Here is a 16,184-nt window from a genome sequence, read left to right on the forward strand (position 1 = left end):
AAGTTTGCAGCTGTGGGACCAAGGGAAGGTAGTTAAAGGGTATTAAGATGCAGAGTTGGGGGCTCTTGGAAGGGGAATTTTAGAGGTGGGGTTTGTAATTATTGGAGAGTAGTTTGGGGTTGAAATTAGATATCATTGAAAGGGCACTTTGGGAATATTCTTGGGAGTTAGAGAGCAGTTTGAGGGTAAATTGGGGGCTGTTGGAAGGAGGTTTGGGAGTGAAGATGAGGTTTTGGGGAGGTAGTTTAGTGATGAAGTTTACGATCGATAGCATGGTTTGGGGACATAGTTGAGGGCTGATGGGTACGGTCTGAGATGCAGTTTGGGGGCCTTTTTGAGTTCTGGATGTCGGAGGACTATCATGAGTTGTAATTAGGAAGCTATTAGTGTGTGTTTTGGGGAGCAGTTAAAGATTATTGGATGGAATATTATTCAGCAATAAAAGGAATAAACTGCTGATACATGCTATACAACATGAACCTCAAAAATATTATGCTAAGTGAAAGAAGCCAAACCAAAAAGCCACATATTGCATTTATATGAAATGTCCAGAAAAAGTAAATCTATAGAGATAGAAAGTAGATTAGCGGTTGCTGGAGACTGGGAATGAGAACGGGGATTGATTGCATGAAGGATTTTCTTGGAACAATGAAAATGCTCTAAAACCAGATTATGGTGATTGTTAAACCCTTTGGTAAATTTACTATGATAATTGAATTGCATGCTTAAAGTGGATGACTTTTAAGGTATGTAAATTATGCCTCACTTAAGTTGTTTTAAGAAAACATCATTAGATTATTACATTGATAATTAAGAAAAGATTTGTACATTGCTTTGTAATATATTTTGGTCATTGAAGTATGATTTGGGGGTCCAATTGGGTCACTACAGAAAGAAGGTTGGTGGTTATTTGGAAGTATATTTAAGAACTGTTGGAGAGTGCTTTGGACGTGGATTTTGGAGGAGTGGAGTATGGTTTGGAGGTGAAGAGAGTGTTGGAGGGTAGTTTGAAGTGCAGTTGGAGGATAATGTTTAGTAGTTGGGAGTATATGGGATACTGATAGGGGCTATCGGAAGGTAGTTTTGTGGGGGATGAGGTTGGTCAGTGGAAGGTTTGGTGGAGGGTTTATGGAGCATGGTTTACAGGTGGAACAGGTGACTGTTGGAATTGATTTGGTGTGCAGGTGGGGCCACACTGAAGATAGCTGAGAATGTTTGGGGTGGTGTTGAGGGCTCTTGGAGAACCATTTGCAGGTCAATAGAGCATGGCTAGAAGGATGTATGGAGAGTGGTTTGGGGTCAATGGAGGGTGTTTGGGATGCATATTGGGGGTAGATGGTGATTTGAAAGTGCTCTTTGGAGGTTAATGGTTTCAGGGCTGATTGCAGATGGTTAGGGGGAATAATTTGCGGGTAGCGGCGGGTAGTTTGTTATTACACCTTGGGTGTCCATGGAGGGTGGATTGGGGGTACCACTTGGGATCAATGAACAATAGTTTGGGGATATAATTTATGAAGAAGGGTGGTTTGGGGTGCATTTGTAGCACGGAGAGTAGTTGGAGGAGTTTAAAGGTGTGGTGGCAGCTGATAGAGGGCAGTTTGGGGTACTGCTTGGTGGTCCATTAGGGGGTTACTTGGGGTGAGGGGTGCCAGTCTGATCACTGAAGGGCCTTGGCCGGGTGAGGGGAGAGTTCTACCACCCTCAAGAAAGCGTGTGCGCACGCGCTCGCAGCCGGTTCGCTCCTGGCGCTCCATGGCTCGAAGACCCGAACTGGCGCGTGCGCACTTGGTCGCTGCCGCTGCTGTGGTCTCGCGCCCCGCCCCCTGTCATCACCACCCCCCCCCAGGCTCGCGTTCAGCGGCGGAGGTAGCGGTGCCGCTGGCTGCCGACCGACCCGAGTTACCGGTGTGGGGGGGGGGGTCGGGGTTCACCTTCCACAGGCGAGCTGGTACTGCTCTCCTACCCTTTCTGCGCCCCCCATCTGGCCCCCACGGCTAACAGTGGTGCGGCCGAACGCGGCCCACGGCAGGTCGAGGAAGGGAAGCGAGCGCGAGCCCGGGGACGAGCGGGGGGCGGCGAGGGCGGGGCGTGCCCACCACTCCTCTAGGCCCACACTGACCCCGCCTACGCCGCGGGGCGAGGACCCTCGGTGAGTAACGCCCGCCGGGTGTGGAACGGAGGAGACTGGGCGGGGTGAGGGCCCGGAAACACCGACCGGGGATGTACCTGCGCGCGCACCCTCAACCTCTGACCCAGTGATCTCATTCTCTGCTGAACCTGACTACATCTTTTTTGAACCTCGAACCCGGACCAGTCTGGACCCCAGGACCTCCAGTCTGACCCTTGACCTAACTATATTCTGGCCTGGCATCATTTTCAACTCCTGTTTTGTTCCCTTAAACTCAATCCTGACTCCAAACCCCATTCAGATCTGTTATCAAGATCCTTGCTTGACCCCAGATCCTTGCCTGACCCTGTTCCATCTCTGAAGCTCATCTTGCCTTGTTTCGATCACCCCAGTTTCTGTCCTGATGCTTGATCTTCCCCCTAAACTCATATCCAGTCTCTGAACTCCTTCCAGTTCTATCCTACGCCCTTAAGGCTAGCCCAATCCCTGTCTGTCCAGATTCCCAACCTCTGACTTCTGTATTTTCTCCCCACCCTGGCTCATCACCTGTAGACCATCCCCCTGTCTCCTGTCCTGTCCCTGCCCAGTCCTGTGTTCCCCTGTCTTCTCTTGTCTCATCCCTGTCCTCATTCCTAGCCTCATTTTGTCCCAGTCTTTCTCTGTTCTTTACCTCCATCTCGAACCTGCCCTTTTTCCTGTCCCTTCCTTTGACCACTGTCTTGGCCTGTTCCCCATCAGGTCTTCTAATTATTGTTCTATACTGATCCTGGCCCCTGCCCTGCTCTGTTGTCCCTTGCTGATCCCTTCTTTTTCTCTAACCCTTGTCCTGAACCTTACTCCATCCCATCTCCTGGCCAGTGTCCTGGCTCCTCTGTCCTGCCTTCCGACCTCTATCCTACAATGACTCTGATTTATTTTGTCCCATACACTCCTTCGTGTCCCTTCATCCCATCCAAACTCCAGGCCTTTGTTCTACCCCTTGCTAGCCCCTCCACCTTATTCAGATCTCCCTCCTTCCTAACACCCACTTTCCATTTTCTCTGTCAAGACAGGGGTCACATTATACCCTGCCTCTGAACTTGAGGTTCTGCTGTTCATACTATCTCTGAAGTTCATCCCAAATGCTTCTCTTATCATGAGCAAGAACAAGCACCCTTGTGGGCCCTGTGTGGCTGAGGTGCTTTTCATATGTGATTTCCCCCACTCCCACCCAGTGATCTCACACAGAACTTGCATTTCTCTCCCTGCCTTAGGAGGGCATAGAACTGCACCTTTGCCTCCCACCCACCCCAGTGTGGGAGAGCATTCTAAATTATTCAGTGCCTCTCTGGGAGTCCACAAGGTCTAGGTTGCGTTTCCAGCCTTGCTGGGCTAGAGGCTGCCCCATGGGTGGATGAACAAATATGTGGAGGTGGGAGACTCAAGGGTATGTGTGACTCTTCTAGGTCGTGTCACCCCATCTCCTGGTTTTGATCCTGGATGAATGATCCCTTCTTTGCTGGCCTGAAAGAAGTCCATTCTAGGCCAGAGACTTCAGGGCTTGGTAGGGGTGGGATGGGGGCAGGGGCTTATTTCCTCTTCTCTCAGCAGTAAGCAGTACAAACCTAGTGCTAAGTCCATCCAGCCTCTGTGGGGCAGGTCAGAGGGGACAGCTACTGGGTGTTGGAATCAGGCCCATCCAGTAGTAATGATAATAGAACAATAATAATAATATGAGGTTCTTTTGCTGTCCGAATCTCCTTGATTCTGAGGACAGTCAGGGAGAATTTGGAGAGAAAGGAGGTAATGTGTTATTCAGTTATGTTTTGTTCCTGAATTTCTCATAGGGAGTAGTGAGAGTTTGAGGAATGAAATACTAGACCCATCTCACTTACCTAAACATTTATCCAAACCTACTAATAACAACACAAGCATTTCTCATTGTCGCAGTACCTGAGTTCTGAGAGGGAAAGTTCGGATAGTTCAGACGATGAAAAGATTTCAAGTTATCTGAAGGTATTTTGTTTTTGCATATACATATATATGATTTTCTGGCAGCTCTTTTGCTCTCCCTCTTTGTCACAGGGATCCAGTGGTGTGTTGATAAACTGGCTCTCAAAAACAAATGTTTGTGTATTTTACGTATGAGTGGGGAGAGTTCAGATAATGAAGGATAACCGCTCTAACTTAAAAGCCTATTCATGTCTTTTAATTTTCCCAAGCTTCAGTGCCAAGAATTAGGATAGCAAGAGTACTGTGTTGTGTAAATATATTTGGTTCCTGCATTTTTTAGGTTGAGTAGGGAGAGCTTGGATAATGAAGGAAAACAGCTCTGTTTCAAATATGTCTGGTTTGGTGAGTAGGGAGGGTTCTGAGTCTGGGTGGTGAGTAGGGAGGTTTCCAGTTCTGTGTAGCAAGTAGGGAGGGTTTGGAGGCTGAGGGATACCAGCTCTATCTCAGAAACTTACCTAAAAATATTTAGTTCCTGATTTGGATAGTAAGATGACACTTCAGACAAGTTATTTGAAGGAAAACAGCTTTGTTTCAAATGTATAAGATGAGGCTGAGGGATACCAGCTCTGTGTGTCTCTGTCCTGTCTCTCTCTAAATTTTATACACACACATGTCTACATGTACATATATTTGTTTCCTGACAGTACATGTTGAGCATTTAGCATGGGCCAGGCACTGTCCTAAGCAAGTTTTAGATTAACTCATGTCGTGCTCACAACAACCCTGTGAGGTACATATGGTTATCATCACCCGTACTTTAAAGATGAGAACACTGAGGCCCAGAGAGGTTAAGGGACTTGTGCAAGCAGTCACACAGCCTGTAAGTGGCAGAGCTAGGTTGAATCCCAGACCCACCACTTGCTTTCCCATGAGGCCACCTTAGGCTCTGGTCCTGGCCACAGTGGGGCTTAGAGGTTGGCCAGTTTCCAGGCTGTTAGAAATCATGGACTAGAGCAATGACATGTGGTGGGTGACTCTGCCATGCCTGTCTGCCTGGCCCAAAAGGCCCAGTTACCTGCTCTCTCCTTACCCTTGTACTGGCCCACCTCGGCGTGAAGTTATTATTGTTATTTACAGTCATTAATGACATAGTATGAGTATCCTTGCACTATGAAATACCCTCCAAAGTGACTTTGGCCTGCCTCTCTTGGCTCCGTAAGCACCAGTTATCCATTTTTTCAGATGAGAAAACCCAAGCCTTGAGACTCAATCTGCATTGCCAGCCAGATACCCTTAACCCTCTTGGCTCTGATTCTATAAACAGTCTTCTTCCCAACATCCTTGGTGTCCCACAAGAGGTGGGAGAAACCATGGCTGAGAGAACACTCCCCACCAATATCCAGCTGCCCACCTTATGGCTTCCGCCTCCACCAGCCCCAGGAAGTAAAGGGGGGAGAAGGGTGTGATAAAAGAGGCCTTTGTGTTCCATGCTAGAAATCTCATATCCAGGAAGAAAGGTGGGCAGGGTGGCAGGAGGCACATACATAGGGTGTTGCTGATACAGAGCGAGCTGCTCTCCAGGCTTGGTCCACTTGCCAAGCAGGCAGGGAGTTTGTCTCACACTGCCCTTTCACCTCATAGTGTGGGCTGCTGCAGGGGCCTGGACTGTGCTTGGGCCCTGAGGTTACAGAGAAGATGGTCCCAAATGAAGCACAGGATATGTGGTGTGTGCCAGGGCAAGCCCAGAGCCCAGGTAGTGGTGTAGGGTAAACAGTACATCTAGGGACTCAGAACCCTCAATTTCTTTGACTCTTGGCCAGAAATGCCTGAGGGGGAGGAATGGGGAAGGCAGGGCAGCACGGATGTGAAGGTGCGTGAGTCTCCTTTCCCACTCCTCCCTTGCAGGGGTAGCCTCTGTCAGCCTCCATCCAACCCAGGACCCAGCCCCCCCACCCCCTGCCCCAAGATCTGATCCTACCTGCTCTTATGCTTCTGTAATCAGAATCAGGCCTCTTCACCTCTCCAAGCCCCAGCTTCCACATCTACAAGCTTGATATGAGGAGCTGGGTAAGTGCCATCCACACAGGACTGTAGGGACCAGAGGGGTTAAACCACATGTGTGTTTTGTGGGTTTGTTGGGATGATTTCTCTTGGAACTGCAGAAGGTTGTAGGGTCTTGAGACCTGGTCTCTCCTTAGAAAAGCTGACCTCTTCTTGGGAAACTATTATCCCAGTGAGGGTGGGTATTGCCTAAAGACCTTCTCCCACCCCTGCCTTGCCCTGGGAGGAAAGGGTTAGGGCCTCAGGAAGGTGACGTGAACTGCCAAGGAACATACACCCCAAGGCCTCCCCCGTGCTTAGTACCTCTCCAGACCTTCATCCCCGAGCTCCCAGGTAATACCCTGGGGTGGGCAGGGTCTGATCTGGGACCTTGAGCAGCACCAGAGGCAGCCGCCACTTTTACCACCCGTAGCCCTCCTTCTCCAGTTCTCTGCTGGATGTATGGGGTGAGGAGAGAGGTCCAGGTTCTTGGCCATGCTGGACACCCTGAGGGGACCTGGCCCAAGACTGCTCCTAAGGGTGACCTGAACCCTAGTGGCAGGCAGGCAAGAGTTAAAAGGTATGAGCCAGCCCAGTCCCTGGCCAGGTAGGCTGGGCCATTGCCTAGTGGGAGGAGGCCTTGGCATCTGCCACTGTGCTCATTGCTCACTGCTCACTGCACTACCAGCCTGCCACTACCAGCCGAAGTCAGGCCTGGTCGAGACAACTATTTTTTTCAGGTACCTGAGACCACCCCACAGTACCCATCTGGTATTGGTGAGCACCTGGGAACATGGGCCCAGGGGCAGGGGAGGATGGTATGGGGTGTACTAACATTCCATGCAGGTAAGAGCCAGGTCTGTGCAAGAAGACAGCAAGGGAAGAGGGCCTGAGCGAAGCCCAAAATGTCCAATTTCCCTTCCTGGCATGAAGCTGATCCCTTGCTGGAAATGGAGGAAGGGAAGAGATCAGGGAGGAGAGAAGCCAGAGTCCCCCTTCTCTAGTCCCCCTACTTCCTCTTCCCCCTTTTTGCCTTGTGGTAGTAGCCTCTGCCCTCCTTTAACCTGGGGCCCAGCCCCTCAGGAAAGCCCAGACTGGCTGATTGAGAAACTACTTCCTGGCACCTGCCTGCCTGCCCCCCTAGAGTGGGGCAGGGGGCCCCTAAGGCAATGTGGACAGTCCAGACACTGGGAGTTTGTATTTGCTCCCACAAGTAGCAGGATACAGAAATGGGGGTCCCACTGAGTGTGCTGGGGTACCATCCAGATGAGGTATCTTGGTTGTAAACAGTCATTACAGCCAGGAATTTCTTTCTCAGCTGTGGAGTCAGAAGGGCAGACCTGAAAAACCTGCTGAGCCCGCCTCTGGGTGTGGGGGTGCCCTTTGCAACTCTTATGCTGCAGCCCATTCTGGGACAGAATAGAGTCACCAGTGGGAAGGCCCAAAGGCTAGCGAGAGAGGGTGTTGGGGAGAGGGCTGCTGGGACCCCCTTCTCATCACTGGGTGGGTATGGGGCAGCCCCGGGCTCCAAGGCAAGTGTGCCAAGAGCAGGATTGTGGAGGCAGAGGTTCGGAAGCCAGGTGTAGGGGTGTGGGGCGTGAACCCTGTGTCTAGCCTGCCCATTGACCCCATGACTCAGGCTCTAGCTATGTCCCTAAGGTCAGGTTGACAGGGTGGATTCGGGGTTCCTTTCCAGACCCTGTGTCGACTTCCAAGATGCTGTGAGCTCCCAGGAAAGGAAGGCTGGAGGCAGCCCAGTGTCAGATGCAGGACCAATCCTGGTGAACAGGTCCACCGAGGAAGAGTAGAGTTTCCTGTTGGGGTAGAGGAAGATTTAGGGGAGCCCTTGGATAGTTCCTCAATCCCAACTATGGGCTGGGGAAGAAGAACCCCCAGAAGCCAAGGGGCAGAGGAGGCCAAGGTAAGACCTCAAGGAAACCCCATTGTGCCGGGCATTGTCAGACCTCTGAGGATGGTGGTGTGTGTGCCTCTGCAAAACACATGCTGCTGCCTGGGTGTGCAAAAGGGCTTTAGGGACTTATCCCCGTCTCTAATGTTAAGGACAGGGAACCACTGAAGGGGTACATTTCCTTTTGAGTGTTAGAAGAACTGCTGAGGAACTGGTAACACCATATTAGCAGCTCAGCCACATCCCCCAATGTATAGATGTGGAAGGGATTTGAACCCACGCCTCCTCAGTTGCCTAGGTCTTCTCCACACCTGGCTACCATGTCGTGACAAGTTGGGGAATTCCAGGTAGGTGGGGATGGGACCTCTGTGGCCTCATGAGGCCCTCCCAGCTGCCTGTCACTGAGGTCAGGCCAGGTGGTGGGAGGTGATGTCACCTGGCTGCCCAGCTGGGAACTGAGCAGGATGTGGGAGGGAGGGAGCAAATTCCAGAGAAGGGGATGAGGGCAGGGCTGGCAGCCAGCCAAGGCAGGCTCCATGGCCAGCTTGGGGATAGAGAAAGAGGCAGGAAGCAATCAGCTTGTTATCTGCAGTTGTGGACTTTACTGTTCATAGTCTCAGCAGGGTGACTTCCCTATGCTGGGTGCAGGATAGGCTGGGGTGGGCAGAGGGGCTAGAGAGGTCCTGGGGCCAAGTGGACACTACCTGTCACACTAGGGCTACATGATAGAGTTGGGACAAGTAATGACCCACGAATTGGAGCTTGATGCCTGGGTTGGCTGCCTCGTCGTTCTTTCATTCACCCAGCAGACATTTGTTGTGCATGCAGAAGTGTTCTGAGTGCCAGAGATACTGACGAAAATAGGACAGACATGTTTCCTGTCCTCATGAATATACAAGGGAGGCACAGTCTCTCATTGGACAGCAGTTGTGAGGAGGAGTAATGTGGTAGCCCACCTCTGGAAGTGACATTGAGGCTCCAGCATGTAAATGAGAACCAGGGGCTGGAACTGTGAGAAGTGAAAAGAGCACTCCAGGCAGCAGCCTGGGCAAAGGCACTGAGGCCCTACGGGCTTTGAGCTTATGAGGACTTCGTGAGGTTGGAGCACCTCTAGTGAGGGAGAGTGTTAGACGGGAGGGGTGGGCACGGGCTCTATCCTTAGCTGTGGGCAAGTTATTTCACTTCTCTGTGCCTTATTTTCCTCATCTCTAAACCGGAAGTAATGTTAATCACAGAACTGCTGTCACAGTGTGTTTGTGAAGATTAAGAATAGAAGGTAACTATTCCAGGCACCCAGGTACTTAATAAATGCTCATTGTTATATTTGCTTGAATCTGTGTCATTAATTTTCTCTCCCCAGGTGAGATTCCTGACTGGCTCATGGGCCTCTGAGGAGGCATCGTAAGTCCGACCAGCACCCTACTTGCTGTGTTCCCACTCAATGGGAAGGGAACCAAGGTATCAGGGTCAAGTGGGGTAGACATTGACACAGATTCAAGCAGGCAGTAGGGTCAGGGTACTCCTTCCCAGCTGGGGCGTGGGAAGCTGTGTGGGGTGGGAGGTGGGGGACCAGACATGTGCTCCCTTAATGGCTCCCATGCATCACTGCCAGGCCTTGTCCCGCCATCAGCTGCAGCCTCTCAACAGCACCAGGATGGAAGTCAAAGGTCAGCTGATCAGCTCACCCACCTTCAATGCCTCAGGTCGGTGGCTGGTTCCCACTCTTGCTGCCTCCTCCCCTGCTCTGAGTCACCACCTGCCTACGTACTTGGGAAGGGTTGGTTCCTGGCCCCACAGGATGCCATAGCTGCTCAATTGATCTTTGCTTCCTCTGTGTCCAGCTGCCCTGTTTGGAGAAGCTGCCCCCCAGGTGAAGTCAGAGCGTCTGAGGGGGCTGCTTGACCGGCAGCGGGCTCTGCAGGAGGCCCTGAGCCTGAAACTTCAGGAGCTACGTAAAGTGTGTCTCCAGGAGGCGGTGAGGGTCTGGCCCTAAAAGTGTTGAGCCGGGGATGAGGAGCCTGGGCCCCTAGGTTGGCAGACTGGAGTGGCAAATGCTGAGCCACTTGTCTGAGCTGCAAATTCCCTGTTACCTGCTAGCTCCTCACAACTCAGCTTAGATGTCTTAGAATCAATAAAATGTGGCAGTCTGGGCCCACATCCTCCTCTCAAAAATTTGAAGTCCAAAAAACCTCACAAAACAATTGTTATCTCCAAAATTTGACAGTTAAACCTGACCAGAATTGACATGGGGTGATTTATAGTATTGATTTACCCCTCTTGGTGTGAATGTCTACAGTTTGCCAGAAATGATGCAGTTCAGAGCATATAGCCCCAGGCCCTGAAGGAGTATTCTATAATATGTAGTATATAGACTATGTTGCCTTCATAAAAACTCAGAAATCCCAGATTCCAAAGCAGTCTTCCCCACCTCCCATGCCCCCTGCTCCGGGATTTGGGTCATCGAGGGTCTGAAAGTCCAGGCTGCACACCTGCCTAGTGGAGAATTGGGAAGGAGAAGAGAAATAACAGGCATGGGGTGCCAAGCAGGACTGGGCTCCTAGTAGGACTTCTGTAGCTTCTGGCATCATTTCTGCTTTGCCCCATTCCCCTCAACTAACCTTTTGTAGTCTCTGACCCCTGCTGCCCCCCCAGGAGCTGACTGGCCAGTTGCCCCCTGAGTGCCCGCTAGAGCCTGGCGAACGGCCCCAGTTGGTTCGCCGGCGGCCCCCTGCAACTCGAGCCTATCCTCCACCACCCTCCAACCCAATACATCATCCCTTGTGCCCTGCTGAGGTGAGCAGATGGGCCAGGAAAGCAAGTTGGGGGTTGGACACATAGAGAGGAGGGGCAGCCTGGGCAGAGACAGGGTTTTGTCCACAGGAAAGAGAGGCTAAGGTGAGAAGGAACCGAGTCTGAGGAAGGTGGGTTCCTGGTCTGAGGGAGGATGCTGGTCCCCAACTGTCCATATAAGCCTCTTACCCTCTGGAAGGCGAATAGGCCCAGCCCCTCATCAAGACATGCCCTGCCCCTAGAGGGAATAAGCTCTACCCCGAGGAAGAGCCTTTCAGGCCTCCAGTGTTGATGGGCTCTGCTACCTCCTGGTTCCTGTGCTTGACCATTTCTAACATTTGGTTCTGTCTCACCATTGGGTGGACCCCACAGGAACTGGCTCTTGAGGCCTTGGAACGGGAGGTGTCAGTGCAACAGCAGATTGCAGCAGCTGCCCGCCGCCTGGCCTTGGCCCCTGAGTTGAGTGTGGAGCAGCGCCGGCGCCGGCGCCAGGTCCAGGCAGATGCGCTGCGGAGGCTGCATGAGCTGGAGGAGCAGCTTGGGGACTTCCGGGCTCGCCTAGGCCTCCCAGTGCTCCCACTTTCCACAGGGGCAGTTATCACCACCCAGGGTATCTGCCTGGGCGCACGCCTCGCTCAGCTCAGCCAAGGTGAGCCAGGCCCCATCACCCCACCAGTAAATGCAGAAGAGTAGGCATTGGCTAAGGGACAAGGTAGGGGTGGGTGGGGGAATAGCCAGTGAAAAGCGGGCAGCAGGTAGAACTTAAAGTTTAAGTGACCCAACCAGTAAGAGGAATGGTGATAAACTGGCTGTGGGCAAGGTTGGGATCATTGGGAACTGACCCATAGTTGCCAGGAAAGTAAGGAGCCAAACCTCTGGTGGTCTGGAATTTGGGTAAAGGTGGATTCTTGGGGAGGGAAAAGCATGGGAAGGAGACTGGCCAGCAGTGTAAGGGGTGGCCCCAGGCCTGGCATTGATGGGCTGGGGTCTCCCCCTTCTCGCCTGTAGAGGACGTAGTTCTGCACTCAGAGAGCAGCTCCCTCTCAGAGTCTGGGGCCAGCCATGATAATGGTGAGGACCCCTGTACCCCAAACCCACCTATCTTTTGATTCTCAGCCCCTCCCTCTTCAGCTCTCCCTTCACCATGTCCTGTCCTCTGGTGGGGTCCCCCTCTTTTTCACTTTCAGCCTGCTTAGCCCTGCTCACCCCTCTGTACCTTTCTGCTTCCCTAGCCCCTACCCTTTGCTTTGCTCAAAATTCTCAGGCTCCTCACTTGAATTATCCCCGACTTTCTCTCTTCCACCCAGAGGAACCCCGTGGCTGCTTCCCTCTGACTGAGCGCCCCTCACCACCCAAGGCCTGGGACCAGCTGCGGGCAGTATCTGGGGGCAGCCCTGAGCGACGAACTCCATGGAAACCACCCCCGTCAGATCTTTATGGGGACCTGAAGAGCCGGCGCAACTCTGTGGCCAGCCCTACCAGGTGAGGGTGAGACTCTTCCCTCCCTGCCCCATGCACCAGGAGTGGGATCCTAAGCCTGGGTTGTCAGGAGGGCCTTTTGGTGGGGACAGTCTCTAATGTGGATGCCCACCTGGGTCTTCCTGTCTCTGTCTAGTCCCACACGCTCACTGCCTAGGAGTGCCTCCAGTTTTGAGGGGCGAAGTGTGCCTGCCACTCCTGTTCTTACCCGGGGCGCTGGCCCCCAACTCTGCAAGTAAGAGGATTCAGGGGGTGGGTTTGAGGACCGGAGAAGGGAACCTAACTGGGAGAGCATTACCAATGTGTATGGGACATGAAAGGCTTGGCTTTGAAAGGTGAATAGTTGTTTTGATGGAGAAGAAGTGGGTGAGGATTTGGGGCAGAAGCCTCAATTTGAGTATGAGCTTTTCTGTGTAATTTGGACAAGTCATTTTCCTTCTATGAATTTTGGTCTTCTCATTGGTGAAATGGGCATAATATCTGCCTTTGAGAGACTCTGTGGGCATGAGTTCTGGATAACATGTACTGAGTGCCTATTGACTGCTGGGAATCAATGCTTTACATGGTATCAACTCACTTAATCATCACAAGATCCCTGTGAGGTAGGTGCTGTTGGCATTCCCATTTTATAGATGAGGAAACTGAGACACAGAGAGGTTAAATGATTTGTTAGTAAATCGAAGACCTGGTATGTGAACCCAGGCAAGTTTGGTTCTAGAGTCTGTGCTTTTAACCACTGTACTCTATTGCTTCTTAAATATTAAGTGCCTGCATTTCTCAGGCTGTGAATCAAACAAAGTCCCCATCCTTGTGGTGCTTGCATATTCTGATGGTGGCTGTTTGGATGATAGTTTTTGGTGATTAATACACATAGGGCGACAGAGAGTTCAGGAAAGGCCTAAGGATTAGGACCTCATCATGGAGGAAGTGGGGAGTCATGAGAAGTGCCAGGTCAGACGTATTTGGAAGAGCCCTTTAGCAGGCCCTCTCCTGCTAGTACTTCTTCTTCAGCCCTATGCACACTGACAACTCCCTCGGAGCTAATAGCCCCAGGGCCGTCATACATTTTCAGTCCCTCTGCTCCCCAGTCTGGGACAGAATCTCTACTGCCCTTTACATGCCTCTATCTAACACCTTTACGCACATAATTTCTAATCCTGGTTCATTTTGGGGATGGGGAAGCGAAGGCTCAGAGGGAGACATGGTAGAGACCTAGGGCACTCAGCCCATCTGCCTGATATTTCTGACCTTCCTCTCATCATCCTCACCTCCACTCCCTCAGACCTGAAGGCCTACATTCTCGCCAGTGGTCCGGCAGCCAGGACTCCCAGATGGGCTTCCCCCGGGTGGACCCGGCTTCTGACCGTGCCTCCCTCTTCGCAGCTCGCACCCGCCGCAGCAACAGTTCTGAGGCCCTGCTAGTGGACCGGGCAGCTGCGGGGGGAGCTGGCTCCCCACCTGCACCTCTGGTTCCCCCTGCCACTGGTCCCCCAGTCTGCAAGAGCAGTGAGGTGCTGTATGAGCGCCCCCAACCAACCCCTGCCTTCTCCTCCCGAACAGCTGGCCCCCCAGACCCTCCCCGGGCTGCCCGGCCGAGCTCAGCTGCCCCTGCCTCCCGTGGGGGACCCAGGCTCCCACCTATGTGTGGGGACTTCCTCTTGGACTATTCCCTGGACCGGGGCCTGCCCCGAGGTATTGGCGGGTCAGGCTGGGGGGAGCTGCTGCCTGCAACTGAGGTCCCGGGACCCCTCTCCCGCCGGGATGGGCTCCTTGCCATGGTCTCAGGCCCACCACCTGTGTATGCAGCTGACAGCAGCAGCCCCCTCCTCCGTAGCAAGGACCCCCACACCCGCGCCACCCGCACCAAACCCTGTGGCCTCCCCTTGGAGGCTGCTGAGGGTCCAGAGGTGCATCCAAACCCTCTGCTGTGGATTCCTCCACCCACCCGTATTGAGCGCAGCGGCCATAAGAATCTTGCCCTGGAGGGGCTGCGGGACTGGTACATCCGGAACTCAGGACTGGCCGCGGGGCCCCAGCGCCGGCCTGTGCTCCCCCACATGGTCTCACAACACCCGCCCTTCCTCCATGCCCGCTATGAGGTGGGCCAGGCGCTGTATGGGGCCCCCAGCCAGGCGCCCCTCCCGCACTCGAGGAGTTTCACGGCGCCCCCTGTCTCCGGCAGGTATGGGGGGTGCTTTTACTGATGGGTAGGGGTCCCTTAGGCAGATGGCAAGGGTCTCCAGGCCAGGGGGTAGCTAGTCATGAGAGCTAATGGCTTGGACCATGACAGTGGTAGCTGCAGCCTTGGTACAGGGTCACTGGGCCCTTGCTGACCTACACTAGTCCATCGGGTCTCGGTGGAGGGGTTTCTTGGGCCCTGGTAGCAGAATTTCTTTACTAAGCTGTGGAAGAATTTTAATTTAACAACCAGTGCATGTCAGCTGAAAATGAGACTTGGAACCAGGGTGCTGGGAGGAAGGGGCATCATGTGTCCTTGCCTTTTACTTCCTCTTTTCACCATACTCCACGCTTGCAAGCCTCAAGGTGCTGTCTCTGTGCCTGCCTCCACCTCTTTAACGAGCCTCTTTTCCTCTCTTTCTGTGTCTTGTTTGTCTTTCCCTCTTCTCTGTCTTCCCATCCTGTCCTCTGGATTCCTGCTGCCCCTTCTAAAGATACTACGCGGACTTCCTGTATCCCCCGGAGCTGAGCGCTCGTTTAAGTGACCTGACGCTAGAGGGGGAGCAGTCCTCCAGTTCTGACCCTCAGACCCCAGGGACACTGGTCTGACCCCTTCTGATATATTCTTGTTGGCCTGGGCATGACTCCAGTCTGGAGAACATTCAGCTGACCTCACTGAGCCCTGGGGTGTGGTTGCTCCTCTAGCTCTTGGGGCTGCCAGCCTGATCTTCCAAGGCCCCAGCTCCCTGTGAACCCATGAAGGTGTCTGATGCCCTGCTTTTCCTCTCATACTGTGTTGGGAACTGGGGGCCCTCAGCCAGCTTAAAAGAGGGGTGATGTGTAACGGGGACTCCAAGCCCCTTCCTCCATTTCTGTTTACAGTTGTGATTTAGGTTTTCACTGTCTTCCCCCAACACTAGACGTTTTATATAAAGGGAAACTGTGATTTTGTCTGGTTGGGTTCATTCCTGTCCCCATGCCCAGCCTGTTCCATTCAGGAACCCCCTCCACAAAATGGACCATATAGTCACAGGGCTCTGTTTGGGGCAGCCAGGGACTCTGGTGTGAACAGAACTCTCTGCCACTTCCCACCAGGTCAGTTCTTAGGAAAGTGGACAGAGAACCCACATTTGGAAGGACCGAAGTCTGGGTGAGAGGCTTGGGTTCATTTTCCCACCCCAGGGGTACCTGAAGGAGCCCCAGGTCCCTGTCTGCCTGTCTGTGCCCGCTGCCTCTGCCCCCAGGGTGAGATGGCCTGGCCTTTGGCCGCAGCCTCTGCCCCAACTATCCCCAGTCTGGAAGGCCAAATGGCAGAGCCATCAGGTGTATTGTGTCCTGGGATGCTGCCGTGATGGAACCTGGCACTTGGTAGATACCAGTAAAATCCTCAGGTGACGTCTGGCCACAGGCTGCATCACATCTTCCTCGGCTTTCCTTCCATCCACCACTTTTTAAACAAATTACACAAGCTGTGTTTCCTATATCTCTGTGACTTTCTGGAGCTGGGGGTTCCCCCACCCCCTTTCCCTGGTGTTAAACTTTTCTTTTTGTACCAATGGATCTGGGCCCAAGACACTATCCGCACTGGAAGAGGATTTCTAGAATAAATGTGTAAACTGAATCCATGTGTTGCTCCTCTCTCTGCCTGGTTGTCCCATACCTGTAGTCAAGACCACATGTTTTTATAACACCTAGTAACACTACAGAAACAGCCTGTGATAATGTCAT

The 16,184-nt window shown here is 52.7% G+C and overlaps 1 protein-coding gene across 13 annotated transcripts; it reads left to right on the forward strand.

Moving 5' to 3' along the window:
- Positions 1 to 1,851: 1,851 nt before the first annotated feature.
- Positions 1,852 to 16,077, forward strand: CCDC120 (coiled-coil domain containing 120). 13 transcript variants are annotated; one of them, XM_036226819.1, is made up of 11 exons: positions 1,852 to 2,149; positions 4,058 to 6,127; positions 7,797 to 9,467; positions 9,622 to 9,712; positions 9,851 to 9,984; positions 10,662 to 10,802; positions 11,172 to 11,448; positions 11,808 to 11,870; positions 12,107 to 12,281; positions 12,415 to 12,513; positions 13,561 to 16,077. In XM_036226819.1, the coding sequence occupies exons 4-11, from the start codon at positions 9,664 to 9,666 to the stop codon at positions 14,480 to 14,482; spliced, it is 1,860 nt and encodes a 619-aa protein (XP_036082712.1). In that variant the 5' UTR covers positions 1,852 to 2,149; positions 4,058 to 6,127; positions 7,797 to 9,467; positions 9,622 to 9,663; the 3' UTR covers positions 14,483 to 16,077. The 13 variants fall into 13 exon arrangements, with proteins under 13 accessions (XP_036082712.1, XP_036082718.1, XP_036082713.1 ...); XM_036226825.1 differs by having other exon boundaries at positions 4,058 to 4,123; XM_036226820.1 differs by having other exon boundaries at positions 5,966 to 6,127.
- Positions 16,078 to 16,184: the final 107 nt, after the last annotated feature.

This window comes from Rousettus aegyptiacus, unplaced genomic scaffold (assembly GCF_014176215.1).
Source record: "Rousettus aegyptiacus isolate mRouAeg1 unplaced genomic scaffold, mRouAeg1.p scaffold_m13_p_9, whole genome shotgun sequence".
NCBI lineage: Eukaryota > Metazoa > Chordata > Mammalia > Chiroptera > Pteropodidae > Rousettus > Rousettus aegyptiacus.

Excerpts from the sequence above, each read along its gene's own strand:
- CCDC120 (XM_016153306.2), top strand. The coding sequence starts at position 9,664 with ATGGAAGTCAAAGGTCAGCTGATCAGCTCACCCACCTTCAATGCCTCA. Across the intron at positions 10,803-11,171 it reads ATCCCTTGTGCCCTGCTGAG|GAACTGGCTCTTGAGGCCTT; the intron begins GTGAGCAGATGG and ends TGGACCCCACAG. Across the intron at positions 11,449-11,807 it reads CCTCGCTCAGCTCAGCCAAG|AGGACGTAGTTCTGCACTCA; the intron begins GTGAGCCAGGCC and ends TCTCGCCTGTAG.